We start from the raw sequence: 22800 nt of genomic DNA on the forward strand, positions 1-22800 counted from the left end.
CAGGCTTCACTGAAATCCTCCCCCCCCCCCCAAACTCCCACTCCCTCATCCCCACCCCTCCCTCCAGTCTCTCCAGCACTTCTCTATCCCAGTACCTCTCTATCCCAGCCTCCTCTCGCTCCAGTTTCTCTGCTTTTCCTTGGCTCTCGCCTTCTTTTTCCAATCTGCTATGTCAACAGATGGGTCGGCACACAGATGCTCCTCAGAGACGTCATGGGGGTCTGCTGAGCTGGAGAAAAGACTCCCTTAGTTCAAGGAGAAATCTGGCCATCGCTCAGACCAGACACTTGTGGGGTCACCCCTATATGTCGCCTGTTTTTTGCTCTGTCCGAGTTCTTAATCCCAGGGGTTCATTTTATTTTAGATTCGTCGTACGGATCTTTATTTTGAGATTTTACAAGGGGAACAATACCGCAAAATAAACAACTGAGCAGGGAGTCAGCCACCTAAAATGAAAAGGCCTAGATCCCCAGCAACACCCACCCTGAAGCACAGAGCCTAGGGCAAAAGGCAATACAAGTACAGGTGATCAGATTAAAAACGATTAAACAAACCAAAAACAAAGATGAAGCAGCAACAAAGATACAAATCAAGGTACACTTTGTTTCAAAAAGTTCCAAAAGGCCTGGTTTTCGATCTGCTTTTAACCGAGTGCGGTTTGAAGCAGGGCGAGGTGGGGCGGGTGGAGTCTAAATCTTGATTGGAAGTCTTGCATTGGGAGGCGGGGCTAGAGGTGGAGTCTAAATCGGGATTGGAAGTCTTGCCTTATGGGCGGAGTCAGGGGAGGGGCTGGCCTGAATGGGGAGGGGCAAAGAACCCTTCCTCCCCGTGTGCGGTCACAGGGTTTGTCGCCGTGAGCCGGGACGCAGGGATGGCGTACCCTTTTCTGCGATTCCAACACCGGTCCCGGAATATAACCGAATAATTGGGGGAAAGAATCCCACCGAGGCGATCTTCCACCTGTTTGGTTTGATCGAATTTCGATTTTGTAGGGGAGTTAACTTGACCGCTGAAGAGCTCAAAGAAAGGTGTTCATATGCACATGCCACTCGATGCCACTCCCGTTCCCCGAACAAAAATTCAAAACCCCCAACTGGACGGGCCAGAAACAGGCCAGGGCGCGCGTCTCGCGCTTTCCCACACGCCTGGGCTTTGCCGTTGTGCGTTCTGCTGAAGTCCTGCCCTCTGGGCTGTTCTCTTTCCTGTCACCTTCCCCTTTCTGCCCGGTTCACCTCTTTAACCCCCCCGTGCCCTGTCCCCTTCCTGTCCCTGTCCCGTCAGCCCCGAGAGCACGGCCGCCACGCCTCAGCCGCCCAGCCCGGGGCCGGGTGGCGTTCCCTGTGCCCCGCCCACGTCGCGACCCAGATCCGGGGGGGCCCCACCGGAGGCCCCCGCAGCGTCGCCGCCCCGGGACGGAGGGGACGGACCCACGGATGCTCCCGCAGAAAGCCCACCGCCCCCCCATCGCCATCCCTGTCCGCCGGTGCCCTCCGAGGCTCCCCGCGTTGTCGCCCCGGAGCCCACACCCCCGGATCGGAGCCCTTCCCCGGAAGGAGAGCCAGCAGTGCCCGGCACGGTGATCGGGGGAGCCGAGGGGAAGGAGCCTGTGTCCAGACTGGAGGCTGTGGCGGAGGACACGCCCGCGGGCCCAGGAGAGGCAGCTGCGGGCTCCCCGGACAGTGGGTAAGTGTGGCGTGGGAGCTGCACCCTCCAGCATGGCTCGGGCCCGCCAGCGCACGGTGTTGCCGTCCTGCAGCGTCGTCATGGGACCCCCCCCTGCCATACTTCCCACTGAGGCTGATCGTGGGCCAAGATCCTCAACATCGACGTCAACTTCTTCCCGTGCCGGGTGTCGAGCCCACCCCAACGCCACCCTTTGTGCCACCCTTGGCGCTTCGCTCAATGTCACTGCTAGCTCAGCTGTGCCAGCCGGGAGTCCTCCGCCAGACCTCTGCCAGCGCGACATCTCGTCTGGGCTCGGCTCAGACGGGGTTCTGCAGGCGTGCGTGCGTGCGCGCGTGCGTGCGTGCGCGTGCGTGTGTGGCCCCCACGGCCCAGCTTTGTGCGCTAGCGGAGGTGGTGGGAGTCCGTGATCCGCTGCCAGCTGCTAGAGCTGCACTGTCTTCTCCGGCTCTGGAGAAGACGGCGGATTGGCTGGCGCTGGGGTTGTGAAGTCTGGGCATGCTGGGATTGCGGGCGGACTAGCCCCTTCGAGAGGGGCGGCTGGTAACCCTAGCGGAAATCAGAATTGTCGGTCGTCAGACGCTGGTGGCTGGCATTCCCGGGACCAGCATGGGGTCCCAGAATTCTTCCTCTATTCAGATCTTTTAGAGCGATCTTTAGCCTCGTAGTTTTTTCTGTTAACGGTGCTGAGTCAGTTGTTTCTGATTGTCGGTGGTTCGGGGGCAGTGTCCTCGTTGACTGTTGTACACCTGCACCCTGTTCTCAGGGCAACAGTGCTTGACCTCTGACCTCAATCTCCCAATCCATCAGCCCCGAGAGTGTGGCCGCTGTACCGCAGCAGCCTGAACCAGGTGTCGCTGCTGCCCTGTCTGCACAACAGCCTGGATCGGAGGAAGACCGGATCATGGAGGGACCAGCGGAGGCTCTCAGGTCAACTCCAGCCCAGGATGAAACAGGAAGACACACAGCTGCTGTAAAACTCCCAGTGACCCAGCTGTCCCCCACTCCGCTGTCCATTGGCTTTATGGCCCCCAAAGTCCCTTTCACTGATGCCCAGGAGCCCTTATCCCGGGACCACACCCCCTCCCAGAGGGACGACACGCCATTGGCCAAAACAGCCCCTGCTGTGGATGAGGGAGCCAATGAGAACAGCCTGGAGTTGCAGCAGGTGTCCGGATTGGAGGCTGTGATGGAAGAGGCGGGCTCTGAGCTGTGGCCGGAGGAAGTGGGCGCGGTGGAGGCGATAGTGGGCGCCCAGGTTAAGGGGTAAGTGCGTGAAGGCACACCGCTCTCGGCTCTGAGCGGCACTGGCGATGTGGGGCCTCTCAAGCCGGCGATTCCGATTCGGATTCTTATACTTGGCCCTGCTTAACTGCCTACTGACGCCCGTCCCTTGTGCTTGGCGTGACTTTTCAAAAGCGACTCTTGGTGCTTTAACACCGTCCCATGCTCGAGACCCGCATGGGAGTGCCGGGCTTTGCTGTGCTTCACCCACCTTCCTGGCATTGAGATCCAGTGCCGGAGATGAAGCCATCACCGTTTCTGTAGCGGGTGGTCGGTTGGTGCTGTGGACTAACAAAATGGCGACAGGTTTGGCATGTTGGGCTGATGTGAGAACAGATGGCTAGCTCGGAGACGAGCCTGCTGTGACCGTAGGATCCCAGTGTTGGCGGCTTATGGCGGCTTATGGTCGCTGTCAAGATCCAGTTCCGTTGAAATAACGGTATGAGCATGCTTTCGGGCAGAGGTGCCGAGTCCGTTTCCGGTGCGCTAAACGTTTGTGGTTCTCCGTCTCGCTCAGGGTGTGACCCCGGCCGCGCCCTTAACCCCTGACCCTTGACCCTTGACCCTGATTTCCTTGTTCGCCAGCCCCGGCGGCTCGGAGGTGTCAGGTGTGCGTGCCAGACCGCCCACAGAGCGGCCCGAAACAGAGGAAACCCCGACGTTTGGAAATCAAGCGAAGGCTCCAGATTTGCCTTCAACCCAGTTTTCAGGAGGCACATATCCTGCTCCAGTGACACCTCAGCCCTCTCCCCCTCTGCTGCCCCGGACTGTTGCCCCTGAGGCCCCTGGCGTCACCGCCCAGGAGATACCAGCTGAGGCCCAGAGCCCCGTCCAGGAAGAAGAGCCGCCATTGGCCGATGTCGTGGACGAGGGAGCCAATGAGGAGGCTCCAGAGCGGAAGGCTGGGTCTGGATTGGAGCCCGTGAAGGAGGAGGCGGGCTCTGGAGGGGGGAGGGAGGAAGAGGAGGCGGCAGCACTGGGCGCCCTGGACAGGGGGTAAGTGTGTGAGGGCACACAGCTCCCGGGCATCACCCCCCCGCATGGCTGGCACCCCTGCGCTTCTCGCGCCCGCTGCCCTGGACGAGACCGTTCCCGGTGGGTCTTCCCCATGCCGGGGTCTCTGGGCGGTGCCAGGGCCCTGCTGCACTGCTGGGCCGCGCCCCTCTGTCAGTGGCGGGAGCTGCGCCAGCTCTGGGGCTCTGGAGCAGCTGCTCGGCGATCACTGCTCTGCAGGAAGTAGAGGCATGGCATGCTGGGATTGTGGAGGACTAGGGCTGTCCAGAGGGATCTCAGAGCGCTCAGTCGTTTGGATTGGCGGGTGGCTCAGCTCTCTTTATTTTCATTAGTGGGTCCAGCGTGGGGCCATAGTGGAGACCCCAGCCCTGCACCCCCCTTCTGTTAAAGTGATACTTGTTCTGGCTTTGTCTTTTGATGACTACAGTCAGCAGAGTTGGGTATGTTTTGATTTGGTGGCAGTAGTCCAGATAGTATGACTTCCTTCATCTTGCACTCGGTGTCAGTGCCTGACCTCTGACCCCTGACCCCTGACCCCGGTCTCCCTGTCCATCAGCCCCCAGCTGTCTGGCCCAGGAGCAGCCGGTGTCCCCAGCGGCCCATCAGAGTCCCAGCGGATGGCAGAGAAAGCCCCAGAGCCTCCATCCCCGGAAAGAGAAGGGAAACACCGGGATGTCGCTCCGGAGCGCCCAGAGACCTCCCATCCCTTGGACTTCTCCCTGCCCCAGCCTGTCCTTCCCATAACCCCCCGCAGCCCCGCCCACGGACTCTCGGCTGAGGTGCAGGGCCCCTCTGGGGGAGAGAAGACGCTATTGGCTGCTGAGGGCCCTGTCGTGGACGAGGCAGCCAATGAGGAGGCTCCAGAGCGGAAGGCTGGGTCTGGATTGGAGCCCGTGAAGGAGGAGGCGGGCTCTGGAGGGGGGCAGGAGGAAGAGGAGGAGGCAGCAGTGGGCGCCCTGGACGGGGGGTAAGTGTGTGAGGGCACACAGCTCCCGGCCGCGCCCTCCAGCTTGGCTGGCACCCCTCTGCTTCTCGCGCCCGCCGACGCTCGGCCCCCCCGTTACAGGCCAGATTAACCCTCGGGCGCCGAAACAGCTGATTAGCCGTCGCTAAGGTTCTGCCGAAAGCAGAGGCTCGGCATGCTGGGAATTTTGGGTACCGCCGGGCTTTCCAGAGGGACGACTCAAGGAATCTCTGGAGACTCGGCCGTTTTCGACTCCTTGGCGGTTCTTCACAGGCATGCGTGTGACCGACAGGGGTCACGGCACTTAACGTGATATCCGGTGTGACGTTGGGGTGGTTCGTCTTAGCGTTGCTCCTGCAGTTAGCGCTCGGTGTCATGGTAGCTGACCTTTGACCCCTGACCCCGGTCTCCCTGTCCATCAGCCCCCAGCCGTCTGACCCAGGAGCAGCCGGGGTGCCCGGCGGTCCGGCTGCAGAGCCGCCCAGCTCAGAGTCCGAGCGGATAGCAGAGAATCTGGTGGCGGCTCCTCCTCCGGCTCCAGCCCCTGAGGGAGAGGAGGCCTTTCCATGCGCTCCTGCAGAAATCTCTGTGCCCTGCCAGCCCCTTCCCTCTGCGCTGCCCCGGACTGTCGCCCCTGAGGCCCCTGCCATCACCCCCCAGGAGATACCAGCTGAGGCCCAGAGCCCCGTCCAGGAAGAAGAGCCGCCATTGGCCGATGTCGTGGATGAGGGAGCCAATGGGAAGGAGCCAGAGCGGAAGGCTGGGTCTGGATTGGAGCCCGTGAAGGAGGAGGCGGGCTCTGGAGGGGGGCAGGAGGAAGAGGAGGCGGCAGCACTGGGCGCCCTGGACGGGGGGTAAGTGTGTGAGGGCACACAGCTCCCGGGCACAGCGATCACTGCTCTGCAGGAAGTAGAGGCATGGCATGCTGGGATTGTGGAGGACTAGGGCTGTCCAGAGGGATCTCAGAGCGCTCAGTCGTTTGGATTGACGGGTGGCTCAGCTCTCTTTATTTTCATCTGTGGGTCCAGCGTGGGGCCATAGTGGAGACCCCAGCCCTGCACCCCCCTTCTGTTAAAGTGATATTTGGTCTGGCTTTGTCTTTTGATGACAAAAATGAGGGTGTGTTCCATAGTTGGTTCTGTAACTCATGTCAGAGAGCATCGTACCTGTCGGTGTCTGACCCTTGACCCCTCACCCCTGACCCGGGTCTCCCTGTCCATCAGCTATGAGCGTGTGGACGCCACACTGCAGCCACCCAGGCCTGAAGTAGCCTGTAGCCTCTGTCCCCAGCAGCCCAACCGCACAGCAGCCTGTAAAAGCCCCCCTTCCAGGCCTGGGGGCGGGGGAAGGATGCCATTGGCCGAAACAGGTCCCACCCTGGTCGAGGGAGCCAATCAGAGAGCCCACTTCCGCATTCACTGGGCACCTTTTCCTGCCCCGCCCCCGAGCCTGCTTCCTCCAATCCCAATCCTCTCTGTGACACGTGAGCCCCCTGATTGGCTCCCTCATCCAGGGCGGGACCTGTTTCGGCCAATGGCATCCTTCCTACCAGGGTCGGGACCGAACCCGAGGCCTAGAGATGAAGCCCAGGCACATGTCATTAAGGCTGATGTCTTTCCAGCTGGGCCTGAACGCCGGGAATAGAGCTCGTGAATCAGGCTGCGGGCTTATGACATCACATCTTCCGATCAAATACATCGACTTGCGTTTCCTCACAAAAGGTGGACGACATCATCTTCAGGGGCCTTCAGGTGCACGGTTCAGGTCATTAGAAGGCGCTGTCTAACGGATCTGTCTGAAGCCGCCGTGCTTTGCAGTGAAGTACATACCCATCCTCCTCCTCCTCCTCTTTCTCTCTCTCTCTCTCTCTCTCCTCAGTCCTAAAAAGTCTCCGACGGCCCCCGAGGTGCCCATGCCCGCCCCCCGCCTGAAGAAGAGGCTGACCCTCTCCGACGACCGCGCCCCCTCCCCGGCCTCGGTCACCCCCCAGCCCAACGGGCGAGCCCCGGCCAGTGAGAGGGCGGCCCCGGCCCCGGCGGCCAATGAGCCGGTGGCTCCCAGGCGCTCCAAGAAGAGCCCGCCCACACCCCTGCTCAGCCAGGAGCAAGGCATTGTGGGAGGCCGGGAGGCAGACAGGAAGGCGGACCCAGCAGAGCCTCCTGAGGTGAGATGAGTCTCATCTCTCTGTCACTGTCTCCTTTTCTATTCCTCTGTTTCGGAGCCTTCCTCTCCTGCCTCTGTCTGGAGACTGAAGGCTGGTGGGTACCCTTTCAGTCCCTCCTTTTCCAGCCTTTGACTAATTCCTTACATTTATATAGCGCCTTTCTGGACCCTCCACTCAGAGCTCTGTACAGGTCCTGGGGATCCCCTCCACCCCCAGCAGTGTGTACCCCCACCTGGATGAGGCGCCAGTCCGCTCCCCACACCCCAGCTCTCAGTGGGGAGGAGAGCAGAGTGATGGAGCCAGTTCAGAGAGGGGGGTTATTAGGAGGCCATGATGGGTCAAGGCCAGGGGGGGGGAATTTGGCCAGGACACTGAGGCAGAAACGCCCCCTTTATTGTTTTCTGTTCCCTTTGGACGAACCTAAGAGAATAGTTTGCCGTTCCCCAGTTGGGCCCCCGAGGCCGGAGCTCGGCTTGGGCGATCTCAGCCTCGTGGGCCGGCCGCCTCCCGTTGTCCGTTTCCCTCTCCATGGAGGGTCCAGGAGTGCGACGCTGTCCCCACCGCCCTCTTGTCGCTCTGTGGTGGGTCACCTGACCTCCTCTCTCTCTCTCCCGGCGTGTCCAGATGTCCAGTCCTGTGCCCAGCCCTGGCCTGGTGAGCTCCAGCCAGTCCCTGCTGCAGTGGTGCCAGGAGGTGACCCGCGGGTACCGGGGCGTGAGGATCACCAACTTCAACACGTCCTGGCGCAACGGCCTGGCCTTCTGCGCCATCCTGCACCACTTCCACCCGGGCAAGATGTGGGTACCTGGGGCCCAGCCGCCCCCTGTGGTGATGTGTATAATGAGTATATACTGTATGTAGGGATATCAGTGGGGGCAGGCATGCACACAGGAACAGGAACTCTATATGAGCCATGAGTGTGGTGTGCAAGTCTTTCCAGTATAGTTATTATTCCCTTTCAGATCTTGTGGATTGTTAATTTATCGAACCCAGAATGATAGCAGAACACCCCTCTCCCCAGACTGACAGACTGACTCACTGACTCACTGACTCACTGACAGACTGACAGACTGACAGACTGACTCACAGACTCACTGACTCACTGACAGACTGACAGACTGACTCACTGACTGACAGACTGACAGACTGACAGACTGACTCACAGACTCACTGACTCACTGACTCACTGACAGACTGACAGACTGACAGACTGACTCACTGACTCACTGACTCACTGACTGACTGACAGACTGACAGACTGACTCACTGACAGACAGACAGACTGACTCACTGACTCACTGACTCACTGACAGACTGACAGACTGACTCACTGACTCACTGACTCACTGACAGACTGACAGACTGACTCACTGACTCACTGACTCACTGACTCACTGACAGACTGACAGACTGACTCACTGACTCACTGACTCACAGACTGACTGACTGACTGACTGACAGACTGACAGACTGACTCACAGACTCACTGACTCACTGACAGACTGACAGACTGACTCACTGACAGACTGACTCACTGACTCACTGACAGACAGACTGACTCACTGACTCACTGACAGACTGACTCACTGACAGACTGACAGACTGACTCACTGACAGACTGACAGACTGACTCACTGACTCACTGACTCACTGACAGACTGACTCACTGACAGACTAACAGACTGACTCACTGACTCACTGACAGACTGACTCACCGACAGACTGACAGACTGACTCACTGACAGACTGACTCACTGACTCACTGACAGACAGACAGACTGACTCACTGACTCACTGACAGACTGACTCACTGACTCACTGACAGACTGACTCACTGACAGACTGACAGACTGACTCACTAACAGACTGACTGACTGACTGACTCACTGACAGACAGACTGACTCACTGACAGACTGACTCACTGACTCACTGACAGACAGACAGACTGACTCACTGACTCACTGACAGACTGACTCACTGACTCACTGACAGACTGACTCACTGACAGACTGACTGACTGACTGACTCACTGACAGACTGACAGACAGACTGACTCACTGACAGACTGACAGACAGACTGACTCACTGACTCACTGATTCACTAACAGACTGACTCACTGACTAACAGACTGACAGACAGACTGACTCACTGACAGACTGACTCACTGACTCACTGACAGACTGACAGACAGACTGACTCACTGACAGACTGACAGACAGACTGACTCACTGACTCACTGATTCACTAACAGACTGACTCACTGACTAACAGACTGACAGACAGACTGACTCACTGACAGACTGACTCACTGACTCACTGACAGACTGACAGACAGACTGACTCACTGACAGACTGACTCACTGACAGACTGACAGACTGACTCACTAACAGACTGACTGACTGACTCACTGACAGACAGACTGACTCACTGACAGACTGACTCACTGACTCACTGACAGACAGACAGACTGACTCACTGACTCACTGACAGACTGACTCACTGACTCACTGACAGACTGACTCACTGACAGACTGACTGACTGACTGACTCACTGACAGACTGACAGACAGACTGACTCACTGACAGACTGACAGACAGACTGACTCACTGACTCACTGATTCACTAACAGACTGACTCACTGACTAACAGACTGACAGACAGACTGACTCACTGACAGACTGACTCACTGACTCACTGACTCACTGACAGACTGACAGACTGACTCACTGACAGACTGACTCACTGACTCACTGACAGACTGACAGACAGACTGACTCACTGACTAACAGACTGACTCACTGACAGACTGACTCACTGACAGACTGACTCACTGACTCACTGACAGACTGACAGACAGACTGACTCACTGACAGACTGACTCACTGACAGACTCACTGACAGACTGACAGACTGACTCACAGACAGACTGACTCACTGACAGACTGACTCACTGACAGACTGACTCACTGACAGACTGACAGACTCACTGACAGACTGACAGACTGAGAGACTGACAGACTCACTGACAGACAGACAGACTGACAGACAGACTGACTCACTGACAGACTGACTCACTGACAGACTGACAGACTGACAGACAGACTGACTCACTGACTCACTGACTCACCGACTGACTGACTCACCGACAGACTGACTAACTGACAGACTGACTGACTGACAGACTGACAGACTGACAGACTGACTCACTGACAGACTGACTCACTGACTCACTGACAGACAGACAGACTGACTCACTGACTCACTGACAGACTGACTCACTGACAGACTGACTGACTGACTGACTCACTGACAGACTGACAGACAGACTGACTCACTGACAGACTGACAGACAGACTGACTCACTGACTCACTGATTCACTAACAGACTGACTCACTGACTAACAGACTGACAGACAGACTGACTCACTGACAGACTGACTCACTGACTCACTGACAGACTGACAGACAGACTGACTCACTGACAGACTGACTCACTGACAGACTCACTGACAGACTGACAGACTGACTCACAGACAGACTGACTCACTGACAGACTGACTCACTGACAGACTGACAGACTCACTGACAGACTGACAGACTGAGAGACTGACAGACTCACTGACAGACAGACAGACTGACAGACAGACTGACTCACTGACAGACTGACTCACTGACAGACTGACAGACTGACAGACAGACTGACTCACTGACTCACTGACTCACCGACAGACTGACTCACCGACAGACTGACTCACCGACAGACTGACTAACTGACAGACTGACTGACTGACAGACTGACTCACTGACTCACTGACAGACAGACAGACTGACTCACTGACTCACTGACAGACTGACTCACTGACTCACTGACAGACTGACTCACTGACAGACTGACTGACTGACTGACTCACTGACAGACTGACAGACAGACTGACTCACTGACAGACTGACAGACAGACTGACTCACTGACTCACTGATTCACTAACAGACTGACTCACTGACTAACAGACTGACAGACAGACTGACTCACTGACAGACTGACTCACTGACTCACTGACTCACTGACAGACTGACAGACAGACTGACTCACTGACAGACTGACAGACTGACAGACTGACTCACAGACTGACTCACTGACAGACTGACTCACTGACAGACTGACAGACTCACTGACAGACTGACAGACTGAGAGACTGACAGACTCACTGACAGACAGACAGACTGACAGACAGACTGACTCACTGACAGACTGACAGACTGACAGACAGACTGACTCACCGACAGACTGACTCACCGACAGACTGACTCACCGACAGACTGACTAACTGACAGACTGACTGACTGACAGACTGACAGACTGACTCACTGACAGACTGACTCACTGACTCACTGACAGACAGACAGACTGACTCACTGACTCACTGACAGACTGACTCACTGACTCACTGACAGACTGACTCACTGACAGACTGACAGACTGACTCACTAACAGACTGACTGACTGAGTGACTCACTGACAGACTGACAGACTGACTCACTAACAGACTGACTGACTGACTCACTGACAGACTGACAGACAGACTGACTCACTGACAGACTGACAGACAGACTGACTCACTGACTCACTGATTCACTAACAGACTGACTCACTGACTAACAGACTGACAGACAGACTGACTCACTGACAGACTGACTCACTGACTCACTGACTCACTGACAGACTGACAGACAGACTGACTCACTGACAGACTGACTCACTGACAGACTCACTGACAGACTGACAGACTGACTCACAGACAGACTGACTCACTGACAGACTGACTCACTGACAGACTGACAGACTCACTGACAGACTGACAGACTGAGAGACTGACAGACTCACTGACAGACTGACTCACTGACAGACTGACAGACTGACAGACAGACTGACTGACAGACAGACTGACTCACTGACTCACTGACAGACTGACAGACTGACAGACTCACTGACAGACTGACAGACAGACTGACTCACTGACAGACTGACTCACTGACAGACTGACAGACTCACTGACAGACTGACTCACTGACAGACTGAGAGACTGACAGACAGACTGACAGACTCACTGACTCACTGACAGACTGACAGACTGACTCACTGACAGACTGACAGACTGACAGACTGACAGACTGACTCACTGACAGACAGACTCACTGACAGACTGACAGACTGACTCACTAACAGACTGACTGACTCACTGACTCACTGACTCACTGACTCACTGACAGACAGACTCACAGACAGACAGACTCACTGACAGACAGACAGACTGACCGGCCGGCCCCGATTGGCTCAGATAATCCCCTCGCCCCCCCAGCGAGTGGGTGAGCTGACCCATCCAGCTGCGGTCCAGCTCTCTGCTCGTCAGCCGCCTGGAGCCCAGAGTTCCCCGTGCGGGGGGGGGGGGCTCGGACTCCTGGCGGCCTCAGGGCCTGTGTGTGAGCCTGCAGGGGGTGCGCCGGACCCTCCCTCACGCGCTGTGTTTGTCTTGAGCAGAAGCTACGAGGCTCTGGATCCGCTGGACATCAAGGCAAACAACAAGAAGGTGAGAGCCCTGCTCACCTGCGCACGAGCTCTGTGCTCTGTGTTCTCCTGTGTCTTTGTATACAGCCTCTCTAGATGTACTGTGTGTGTCCTCCGTGTTCTCTTCATATGCACGCTCTGTGTGTTCTCTGTGTTCTCTGTACATGTTGTCTGTGCGGGTTGTCTGTGTTTATTGTCTGTGTGTGTTCTCTGTGCATGTTCTCTGAGTGATCTCTGTGCTCTCTGAGTGCTCTCTGTGCTCTCTGAGTGATCTGAGTGATCTCTGTGCTCTCTGAGTGATCTCTGTGTTCTCTGTGCATGTTCTCTGAGTGACCTCTGTGCTCTCTGAGTGATCTCTGTGTTCTCTGTGCATGTTCTCTGAGTGATATCTGTGCTCTCTGAGTGATCTGAGTGATCTCTGTGCTCTCTGAGTGCTCTCTGTGCTCTCTGAGTGATCTGAGTGATCTCTGTGCTCTCTGAGTGATCTCTGTGTTCTCTGTGCATGTTCTCTGAGTGACCTCTGTGCTCTCTGAGTGATCTCTGTGTTCTCTGTGCATGTTCTCTGAGTGATATCTGTGCTCTCTGAGTGATCTGAGTGATCTCTGTGCTCTCTGAGTGATCTCTGTGCTCTCTGAGTGATCCCTGTGTTCTCTGAGTGATCTGAGTGATCTCTCTGCTCTCTGAGTGATCTCTGTGTTCTCTGTGCATGTTCTCTGAGTGACCTCTGTGCTCTCTGAGTGATCTCTGTGGTCTCTGTGCATGTTCTCTGAGTGATCTCCGTGTTCTCTGAGTGATCTCTGTGCTCTCTGAGTGATCTGAGTGATCTCTGTGTCTCTCTCTCTCTGTGTTCTCTGAGTGATCTCTCTGAGTGCTTTCTGTCCTCTCTGAGTGATCTGAGTGACCTCTGTGCTCTCTGAGTGATCTCTGTGTTCTCTGTGCATGTTCTCTGAGTGATATCTGTGCTCTCTGAGTGATCTGAGTGATCTCTGTGCTCTCTGAGTGCTCTCTGTGCTCTCTGTGCTCTCTGAGTGATCTCTGTGCTCTCTGAGTGATCTCTGTGTTCTCTGTGCATGTTCTCTGAGTGACCTCTGTGCTCTCTGAGTGATCTCTGTGTTCTCTGTGCATGTTCTCTGAGTGATATCTGTGCTCTCTGAGTGATCTCTGTGTTCTCTGTGCATGTTCTCTGAGTGATATCTGTGCTCTCTGAGTGATCTGAGTGATCTCTGTGCTCTCTGAGTGCTCTCTGTGCTCTCTGAGTGATCTGAGTGATCTCTGTGCTCTCTGAGTGATCTCTGTGTTCTCTGTGCATGTTCTCTGAGTGACCTCTGTGCTCTCTGAGTGATCTCTGTGTTCTCTGTGCATGTTCTCTGAGTGATATCTGTGCTCTCTGAGTGATCTGAGTGATCTCTGTGCTCTCTGAGTGATCTCTGTGCTCTCTGAGTGATCCCTGTGTTCTCTGAGTGATCTGAGTGATCTCTCTGCTCTCTGAGTGATCTCTGTGTTCTCTGTGCATGTTCTCTGAGTGACCTCTGTGCTCTCTGAGTGATCTCTGTAGTCTCTGTGCATGTTCTCTGAGTGATCTCCGTGTTCTCTGAGTGATCTCTGTGCTCTCTGAGTGATCTGAGTGATCTCTGTGTCTCTCTCTCTCTGTGTTCTCTGAGTGATCTCTCTGAGTGCTTTCTGTCCTCTCTGAGTGATCTGAGTGATCTCTGTGCTCTCTGAGTGATCTGAGTGATCTCTGTGTCTCTCTCTCTCTGTGTTCTCTGAGTGATCTCTCTGAGTGCTCTCTGTGCTCTCTGAGTGATCTGAGTGATCTCTGTGCTCTCTGAGCTCTCTGAGTGATCTGAGTGATCTCTGTGTCTCTCTCTGTGTTCTCTGAGTGATCTCTGTGCTGTGCTCTCTGAGTGATCTGAGTGTCTCTCTCTCTCTGTGTGTTCTCTAAGTGATCTCTGAGTGATCTCTGTGCTCTCTGTGCTCTCTGAGTGATCTGAGTGCTCTCTGTGCTCTCTGTGCTCTCTGAGTGATTTGAGTGATCTGAGTGCTCTCTGTGCTCTCTGAGTGCTCTCTGTGCTCTCTGTGTTCTCTAAGTGATCTCTGAGTGATCTCTGTGCTCTCTGAGTGCTCTCTGTGCTCTCTGTGCTCTCTGAGTGATCTGAGTGCTCTCTGTGTCTCTCTCTCTGTGTCTCTCTCTCTGTGTCTCAGGCGTTCGACGGCTTTGCGGCGCTGGGCATCTCCCGGCTGCTGGAGCCCGCCGACATGGTGCTGCTGTCGGTGCCCGACCGGCTGATCGTCATGACCTACCTGTGCCAGATCCGCGCCCACTTCACGGGGCAGGAGCTGAGCGTGCTGCAGATCGAGCGCAACGGCCAGCACAGCACCTACGGCGTGGCGCCGCCCGAGCCCGGCCCGGCCGGGGGGCCCGACGCCAGCGCCGCCGCCCGCTTCTACGCCCAGCGGCTGCAGGCGGGCGCCCTGGAGCCCCCCCCGCCGCAGGGCAAGACCAACGGGGAGCTGGTGCCCCCGCCCAGGCCCCGGCGCGCCCTGCTGCGGCGGGGCGAGAGTCAGCCGGAGGGGGACGGGGCCCGGCGGGGGTCCGGCGGCAGCCTGGGCCGGCCCTCGTCCCCGGCCGCCGCGGCCCCCCGCCCCCACGCCGCCTTCGCCCACGTGCGGGACGCCGACCTGGTGAAGAAGCGGCGCTCGCGGCTGAAGAGCGAGTCGCAGTCGGTGGACGAGGGGGACGGCGCGGAGGGCGCCCCCCAGGCCGGCGCGGAGGTGAGCCCCCCCCTCCCCCCCCCACCCAATCCCACCAGGCGGGACCCGATCGGCCTTCCTCCCCCTCGATCCCGGACCCCTCCTATCCCAAAGGCGTGGGGCCAGTAGCCACGGGATCCATGCAGAATCCCGGCCAGTTAGACCCCTTTTCTCCGTGAAAGGGCGCCCCCTGCTGGTCTACCAGTGCCACTTCCAGACCCCCCCCCCAAAAAACGCATACTTTTTTACCTGATCGCTCAGTAACCGCGTGTCGCCTTCAGAGATGTGATCAAAGGTCAGAAAGTTAGGCTGTTAGGTCAAGCAATGAACTAAGACCCCTAATAATAATAATATAAACTTTATTTTATATAGCGCCTTTAAAGGTGGCTCCTCACAGCGCTTTACAGAATGACAACAATAATAAATATGAAGAATACACCAGATAAAACACAATGACAATACACAGAGGAGAGCGTGGATGGTGGTACTAAGAAGAGCAGAGGGGTGAAGAATGGAGCCAGTTCAGTAAAGGCTTTTCTGAAGAAGAGGGTTTGGAGTCTGGATTTGAAGGAGTTTAGAGAAGGTGACTCTCTGATATCCTTGGGCAGAGAATTCCAGAGCTTGGGGGCAGAACAGGAGAAGGCCCTGAGGTCACCCCCAGAGTGTAGACGGGCTTGGGGGGACAGTAAGGAGAGCAGAATTCGAAGAGCGAAGGTTGCGAGGTGGGGAGTAGGGCGATAATAGCTCAGACAGGTACTGAGGTGCCAAGCCATGCAGAGCCTTATAGGTGAGCAGGAGGATTTTACAGTCCACACGGAATTTGACCGGAAGCCAGTGCAAGGACTCCAGGATAGGAGTGATGTGATCACTTGCACTAGACCTGGTCAGGATTCTGGCTGCTGAATTTTGGACCTACTGCAGTTTGTTCAGAGTAGATTTAGATACCCCAGCGGGTAGAGCATCACAGTAGTCAATTCGAGAGAACACAAATGTGTTGATCAGCTTTTCAGCCCCCAGTTAGTGATAGCACAGGGCGTAGTCGAGCGAGATTTCTGAGGTGAAAAAAAAGATGTTAAGTAAAGGCTTTTCTGAAGAAGAGGGTTTGGAGTCTGGATTTGAAGGAGTTTAGAGAAGGTGACTCTCTGATATCCTTGGGCAGAGAGCTCCAGAGCTCGGGGGCAGAACAGGAGAAGGCCCTGAGGTCACCCCCAGAGTGTAGACAGGTTTGGGGGGACAGTAAGGAGGGCAGAGACCCCTGTTAGCTAAGACCCCTGTTCCCTGTCGTGTTGCTGAATCTAGAGTAGGGTCCGTGAGTGACACCTCCGGTCGAGAGACCCTGGAGAAGTGTGGCCAGCTGGGAACGCGCAGAACAGTAGAACAGGTCTTGAGGGCTCCCAAAACAGACCCGGGTTCCTACTGACCGGATCTCTGCAGGATCCGTCTTGCCGTAGATCCGACCGGCTCAAACTCCCTCTAGGGCTGCCGGGCGAGGGTCCGGCAGGCTGTGTGTGCAAGGCCGGGAGTGAGCTGTGTGCGTTTTTGAGCGCTAGCGTAGGAGAACCGCTCCTGTAACGCGGTTTAAAGGGAAAAGCCAGGATTCGCAAAACTCTCCGCAGCCTGAGCAGCTCAGGGGGGCCGGCAGTCGAATCGGTCGGCCGCAGCCGCTCGTCGATTTCATTACGGACCGCAGGGCGTTGAAACCCCGAAGATAGGGGCCGCTTCTTTACACCGAGGGCGGTGGGTGCGTGGAGCAGGCAGCCCAGCCACGCTGACGGTCCTGGTTTCTCGCTGGACGCGCCACTGTTGCTGGATGAAAACGGGCTCGCTGGGGGGACGAACGGCCGGTTTGTCGTCCTTGTGGTGCCCCACTGGCCTTGACGGGAAGGGTGCATCGTGGGTAAACGCTGACCGCCCTTGTGTTTGGGTCCTCAGGTGTCCTCCCAGACGGACGGTGCCAGCAAGGCCGGGCCCCCGAAGGAGAGCCACCCGCCAGGCAAGATCAGCCAAGGTTTCCTCCTTGGGGGGGGGGGTCCCTGTGCAACAGTGCCTCCCTGTGGCCAGGGCTGGTAACAGCAGACGCACCCGGGGGCTAGCGATGGGCTTTGTGCAGTGTTGAGGCCAGAGTGAGCCCATGTATGGGCGGGGGTGTTGGGAGGGAGGGAGGGAGGGAGGGGTTCAGAATATTTGGTCCAGTGGAAAGGGCGCCCCCTACTGGTCGACCAGTGCCACTTCCTGCAGCAGCCACATTTTCTCCCACCCTGGTGCTGATCGGCAACCTCCGGTCTTTAACCCCACTTCTCCCCCACCTCCCCCCCAAAACTAAAATGAGAAGCGGGGGACGCCCCCAGCTGAGGGTCCTTCTCTCCACCTTCAATCCCTGTGTGTTCTTTTCCACAGCAGCCAAGACCCCTCCCTCACCCAGGGAGCCCAGGGGTGCAGCTGAGGAGCCCCGACAGACAGAGGAGGAGAATCTGGTAAGTTAGCTGAGCTGAGGGTTAGGGGTTGGGGGAATGGGGGGCTGGGAAACTGGGGGGCACTCACCCTGCGGTCTGTGTGGGTCCTGATGCCCCAGTATAGTGACGGGGGACACTAGACTGTAAACAGGCGCCGTCCTTCAGATGAGACGTAAAACCGAGGTCCTGACTCTCTGGGGTCATTAAAAATCCCAGGGTGTTTCTCAAGAAGAGTAGGGGTGTTACCCCGGTGTCCTGGCCAAATTTCCCCCCTGGCCTTTACCCCTCATGGCCTCCTAATAACCCCCCTCTCTGAACTGGCTCCATCACTCTGCTCTCCTCCCCACTGAGAGCTGGGGTGTGGGGAGCGGACTGGCGCCTCATCCAGGTGGGGGTACACACTGCTGGGGGTGGAGGGGGTCCCCATGACCTGTACAGAGCTCTGAGTGGAGGGTCCCGAAAGGCGCTATAGAAGTGTCAGGAATTATTCATTATTAGATCTACATCAGCAACATAGATGAGTGGCTTGTCACAAACCCCCACCACTCTTTGTATAAAGCACAGCCGCCTGTTCTCGGTCCTAGGCCACCTGCCTTCTAATGTCTACTCAGTTTCTATTCATGTGCTTTTCTTTTGCTGCTGAGCAAAAGGGATTCAGGACAGAAGAGATTCAGTGCCTTGAGCCTGTGTGTGTGACGTTCGATTCAGAGCCCGAATTATTCTGGTCGCCCCTCTTTGAGCACTATCTGAGGTGTGAAAACATGGCCCCAGGACTGGAGTTGATCTCAGCTTATGCAGTCTGGGCCATTACAGGACTTTGGTTCTTCTAGTACGTTAATTGCTAAATTGATCCCTAATTGCTTAATTGATCCCCCCAACGACTGGAAGATCGTGGCGTCTGGTGCTCTGGGGGCATGGCGGTGTGTTAGCTTGCGGTGGGCCTGTCCTGTGGGAGGCCCGCGGGACCCAACAGGCCCGGTCTGAGCTGGTGTCTTCCTGTCGGCGCCTTGCAGAGGCTGCGGGACACCAGCCAGTACGTGCTGAGCGAGATCCAGGCGCTGGAGAGCGAGCAGAGGCACATCGACGGCCGCGCCGCCGTGGTAGAGATGAAACTGCGGCAGCTGATGGAGTCGGGTAGGTGTGGGGGTGTGGGGGGGGGGACAGGGGGTTCTGAACGAAGCAACGAACGGAGCAGACCCCCACCACTCTTTGTATAAAGTAGAATCTCCTGTTCACAGTCCACAGTCAGTTTCTTCACGAGCCTTGAGGCTGGCTCAGAGAGGTGGGTGTGTCTGCAGGTGTGGCTCGGAGAGGTGGGCATGTCTGTAGGTGTGGCTCTGAGAGGAGGGCGTGTCTGCAGGTGTGGCTCTGAGAGGTGGGCGTGTCTGCAAGTGTGGCTCTGAGAGGTGGGCGTGTCTGCAGGTGTGGCTCTGAGAGGTGGGCGTGTCTGCAGGTGTGGCTCTGAGAGGTGGGCGTGTTCACAGGTGTGGCTCTGAGAGGAGGGCGTGTCTGCAGGTGTGGCTCTGAGAGGTGGGTGTGTCTGCAGGTGTGGCTCTGAGAGGTGGGCGTGTCTGCAGGTGTGGCTCTGAGAGGTGGGCGTGTTCACAGGTCTAGCTCTGAGAGGTGGGCGTGTCTGCAGGTGTGGCTCTGAGAGGTGGGCGTGTCTGCAGGTGTGGCTCTGAGAGGAGGGAGTGTCTGCAGGTGTGGCTCTGAGAGGTGGGTGTGTCTGCAGGTGTGACTCTGAGAGGAGGGCGTGTCTGCAGGTGTGGCTCTGAGAGGTGGGCGTGTCTGCAGGTCTGGCTCTGAGAGGTGGGCATGTCTGCAGGTGTGGCTCGGAGAGGTCGGCGTATCTGTAAGTGTGGATCTGTGAGACGTGGGCGTGTTCACAGGTCTAGCTCTGAGAGGTGGGTGTGTCTGCAGGTGTGGCTCTGAGAGGTGGGCGTGTCTGCAGGTGTGGCTCTGAGAGGTGGGTGTATCTGCAGGTGTGGATCTGTGAGAGGTGGGCGTGTTCACAGGTCTGGCTCTGAGAGGTGGGCATGTCTGCAGGTGTGGCTCTGGGATTTGGGCGTGTCTCTGCAGGTCTGGCTCTGAGAGGTGGGCGTGTCTGTAGGTGTGGCTCTGAGAGGTGGGCATGTCTGCAGGTGTGGCTCCGAGGTGTGGGCGTGTCTGCAGATGTGGCTCCGAGGTGTGGGCGTGTCTGCAGATGTGGCTCTGAGAGGTGGGCGTGTCTGTAGGTGTGGCTCTGAGAGGTGGGTGTGTCTGCAGGTGTGGCTCTGAGAGGTGGGTGTATCTGCAGGTGTGGATCTGTGAGAGGTGGGCGTGTTCACAGCTCTGGCTCTGAGAGGTGGGCATGTCTGCAGGTGTGGCTCTGGGATGTGGGCGTGTCTCTGCAGGTCTGGCTCTGAGAGGTGGGCGTGTCTGTAGGTGTGGCTCTGAGAGGTGGGCACGTCTCACATATATGATGCATATATATGAAGTGTTGGCGTTGATTGGTGCCAAGAGTGGGGTGTGTGCTGTGTGCTGACCTCTGACCTGTCCCCCCCCCCACCCCCCACCCACTGTCCTGCAGGCAGCAACCGAGATGAGGAGGAGGAGCTGATCCAGGAGTGGTTCACGCTGGTCAACAAGAAGAACGCGCTGATCCGACGACAGGACCACCTGCAGCTGCTGTGAGAGCCCGTACCCCCCTCCTCCTCCTCTCTCTGTCTCCCCCCTGCACCCCGTCATCTAACTCCAGCCTCTCTGTCTCGCACCCACAGCCAAGAAGAGCAGGACCTGGAGAGAAGATTTGAGCTGCTCAACCGGGAGCTCAGGGCTATGATGGCCGTAGAAGGTACTGATGAGCTATTGCTGTATAGGTGCTACTGTGCTGTTGTAGAGCTGCGCTGTGCTGCTGTAGAGCTGTGCTGTGCTGCTGTAGAACTGTGCTGCTGTAGAGCTGTGCTGCTGTAGAGCTGCACTGTGCTGCTGTAGAGCTGTGCTGCTGTAGAGCTGTGCTGTGCTGCTGTAGAACTGTACTGTGCTGCTGTAGAGCTGTGCTGCTGTAGAGCTGTGCTGTGCTGCTGTAGAACTGTACTGTGCTGCTGTAGAGCTGTGCTGCTGTAGAGCTGCGCTGTGCTGCTGTAGAACTGTGCTGCTGTAGAGCTGTGCTGCTGTAGAGCTGTGCTGTGCTGCTGTAGAGCTGTGCTGCTGTAGAGCTGTGCTGTGCTGCTGTAGAGCTGTGCTGCTGTAGAGCTGTGCTGTGCTGCTGTAGAACTGTGCTGCTGTAGAGCTGTGCTGTGCTGCTGTAGAGCTGTGCTGCTGTAGAGCTGTGCTGTGCTGCTGTAGAGCTGTGCTGCTGTAGAGCTGTACTGTGCTGCTGTAGAGCTGTGCTGCTGTAGAGCTGTGCTGTGCTGCTGTAGAGCTGTGCTGCTGTAGAGCTGTACTGTGCTGCTGTAGAACTGTGCTGCTGTAGAGCTGTGCTGCTGTAGAGCTGTGCTGTGCTGCTGTAGAGCTGTGCTGCTGTAGAGCTGTGCTGTGCTGCTGTAGAACTGTGCTGCTGTAGAGCTGTGCTGTGCTGCTGTAGAGCTGTGCTGCTGTAGAGCTGTGCTGTGCTGCTGTAGAGCTGTGCTGCTGTAGAGCTGTACTGTGCTGCTGTAGAGCTGTGCTGCTGTAGAGCTGTGCTGTGCTGCTGTAGAGCTGTGCTGCTGTAGAGCTGTGCTGCTGTAGAGCTGTGCTGTGCTGCTGTAGAGCTGTGCTGTGCTGCTGTAGAACTGTGCTGCTGTAGAGCTGTGCTGCTGTAGAGCTGTGCTGTGCTGCTGTAGAGCTGTGCTGCTGTAGAGCTGTGCTGTGCTGCTGTAGAACTGTGCTGCTGTAGAGCTGTGCTGTGCTGCTGTAGAGCTGTGCTGCTGTAGAGCTGTGCTGTGCTGCTGTAGAGCTGTGCTACTGTAGAACTGTGCTGCTATAGAGCTGTGCTGCTGTAGAGCTGTACTGTGCTGCTGTAGAGCTGTGCTGCTGTAGAGCTGTACTGTGCTGCTGTAGAGCTGTGCTGCTGTAGAGCTGTGCTGTGCTGCTGTAGAGCTGTGCTGCTGTAGAGCTGTACTGTGCTGCTGTAGAGCTGTGCTGCTGTAGAGCTGTGCTGTGCTGCTGTAGAGCTGTACTGTGCTGCTGTAGAGCTGTGCTGCTGTAGAGCTGTGCTGCTGTAGAGCTGTGCTGTGCTGCTGTAGAACTGTACTGTGCTGCTGTAGAGCTGTGCTGTACTGCTGTAGATCTGTGCTGCTGTAGAGCTGTGCTGTGCTGCTGTAGAGCTGTACTGTGCTGCTGTAGAGCTGTGCTGTGCTGCTGTAAAACTGTGCTACTGTAGAACTGTGCTGCTATAGAGCTGTGCTGCTGTAGAGCTGTACTGTGCTGCTGTAGAGCTGTGTTGCTGTAGATCTGTGCTGCTGTAGAGCTGTACTGTGCTGCTGTAGAGCTGTGTTGCTGTAGATCTGTGCTGCTGTAGAGCTGTACTGTGCTGCTGTAGAGCTGTGCTGCTGTAGAGCTGTGCTGTGCTGCTGTAGAGCTGTGCTGCTGTAGAGCTGTGCTGCTGTAGAGCTGTGCTGTGCTGCTGTAGAGCTGTGCTGCTGTAGAGCTGTGCTGCACAAGCATCAGCCGTGACTCCCCTCCCTCGCTCTCCTTCAGAGTGGAAGAAGACCCAGGCCCAGCAGCATCGCGAGCAGCTGCTCCTGCAGGAGCTGGTGGCGCTGGTCAACAAGAGGGACGAGCTGGTCCGCGACATGGACGCCAAGGAGAGAGGGTGAGTGCACCCACCCCCACCCCCCCCCGAACCCGCGCTCCCCGTCTCGAATCAGACAAATCCACACCACAGCGGGGCTCCTGTAACTCTTCTAGATCTTCTAGATCTTCTCAATACTGACATTCTAGACTGAGACCGGGCAGCC

General features: G+C 56.8%; 1 protein-coding gene across 10 annotated transcripts in view; it reads left to right on the forward strand.

The window, feature by feature from the left end:
* Positions 1–22800, forward strand: part of LOC148815968 (EH domain-binding protein 1-like protein 1) — a 63082-nt gene that overhangs the window by 36743 nt on the left and 3539 nt on the right. For 7 of the 10 annotated variants that reach the window (XM_088904828.1, XM_088904829.1, XM_088904830.1 and 4 more), the window contains 15 exons: positions 1282–1683; positions 2494–2949; positions 3553–3963; positions 4538–4948; positions 5368–5799; positions 6824–7109; positions 7734–7906; positions 12651–12699; positions 14880–15449; positions 17361–17421; positions 17826–17902; positions 18895–19015; positions 20451–20550; positions 20641–20714; positions 22541–22655. In XM_088904828.1, coding sequence (XP_088760954.1) covers positions 1282–1683; positions 2494–2949; positions 3553–3963; positions 4538–4948; positions 5368–5799; positions 6824–7109; positions 7734–7906; positions 12651–12699; positions 14880–15449; positions 17361–17421; positions 17826–17902; positions 18895–19015; positions 20451–20550; positions 20641–20714; positions 22541–22655 — 3738 coding nt within the window. The remainder of the gene's footprint in view (positions 1–1281; positions 1684–2493; positions 2950–3552; positions 3964–4537; positions 4949–5367; positions 5800–6823; positions 7110–7733; positions 7907–12650; positions 12700–14879; positions 15450–17360; positions 17422–17825; positions 17903–18894; positions 19016–20450; positions 20551–20640; positions 20715–22540; positions 22656–22800) is intronic. The other 3 variants (XM_088904824.1, XM_088904827.1, XM_088904832.1) reach the window with 3 other exon arrangements.

The sequence above is a fragment of the Atractosteus spatula genome, chromosome 24, assembly GCF_055471065.1.
Source record: "Atractosteus spatula isolate fAtrSpa1 chromosome 24, fAtrSpa1.hap1, whole genome shotgun sequence".
Classification (NCBI taxonomy): domain Eukaryota; kingdom Metazoa; phylum Chordata; class Actinopteri; order Semionotiformes; family Lepisosteidae; genus Atractosteus; species Atractosteus spatula.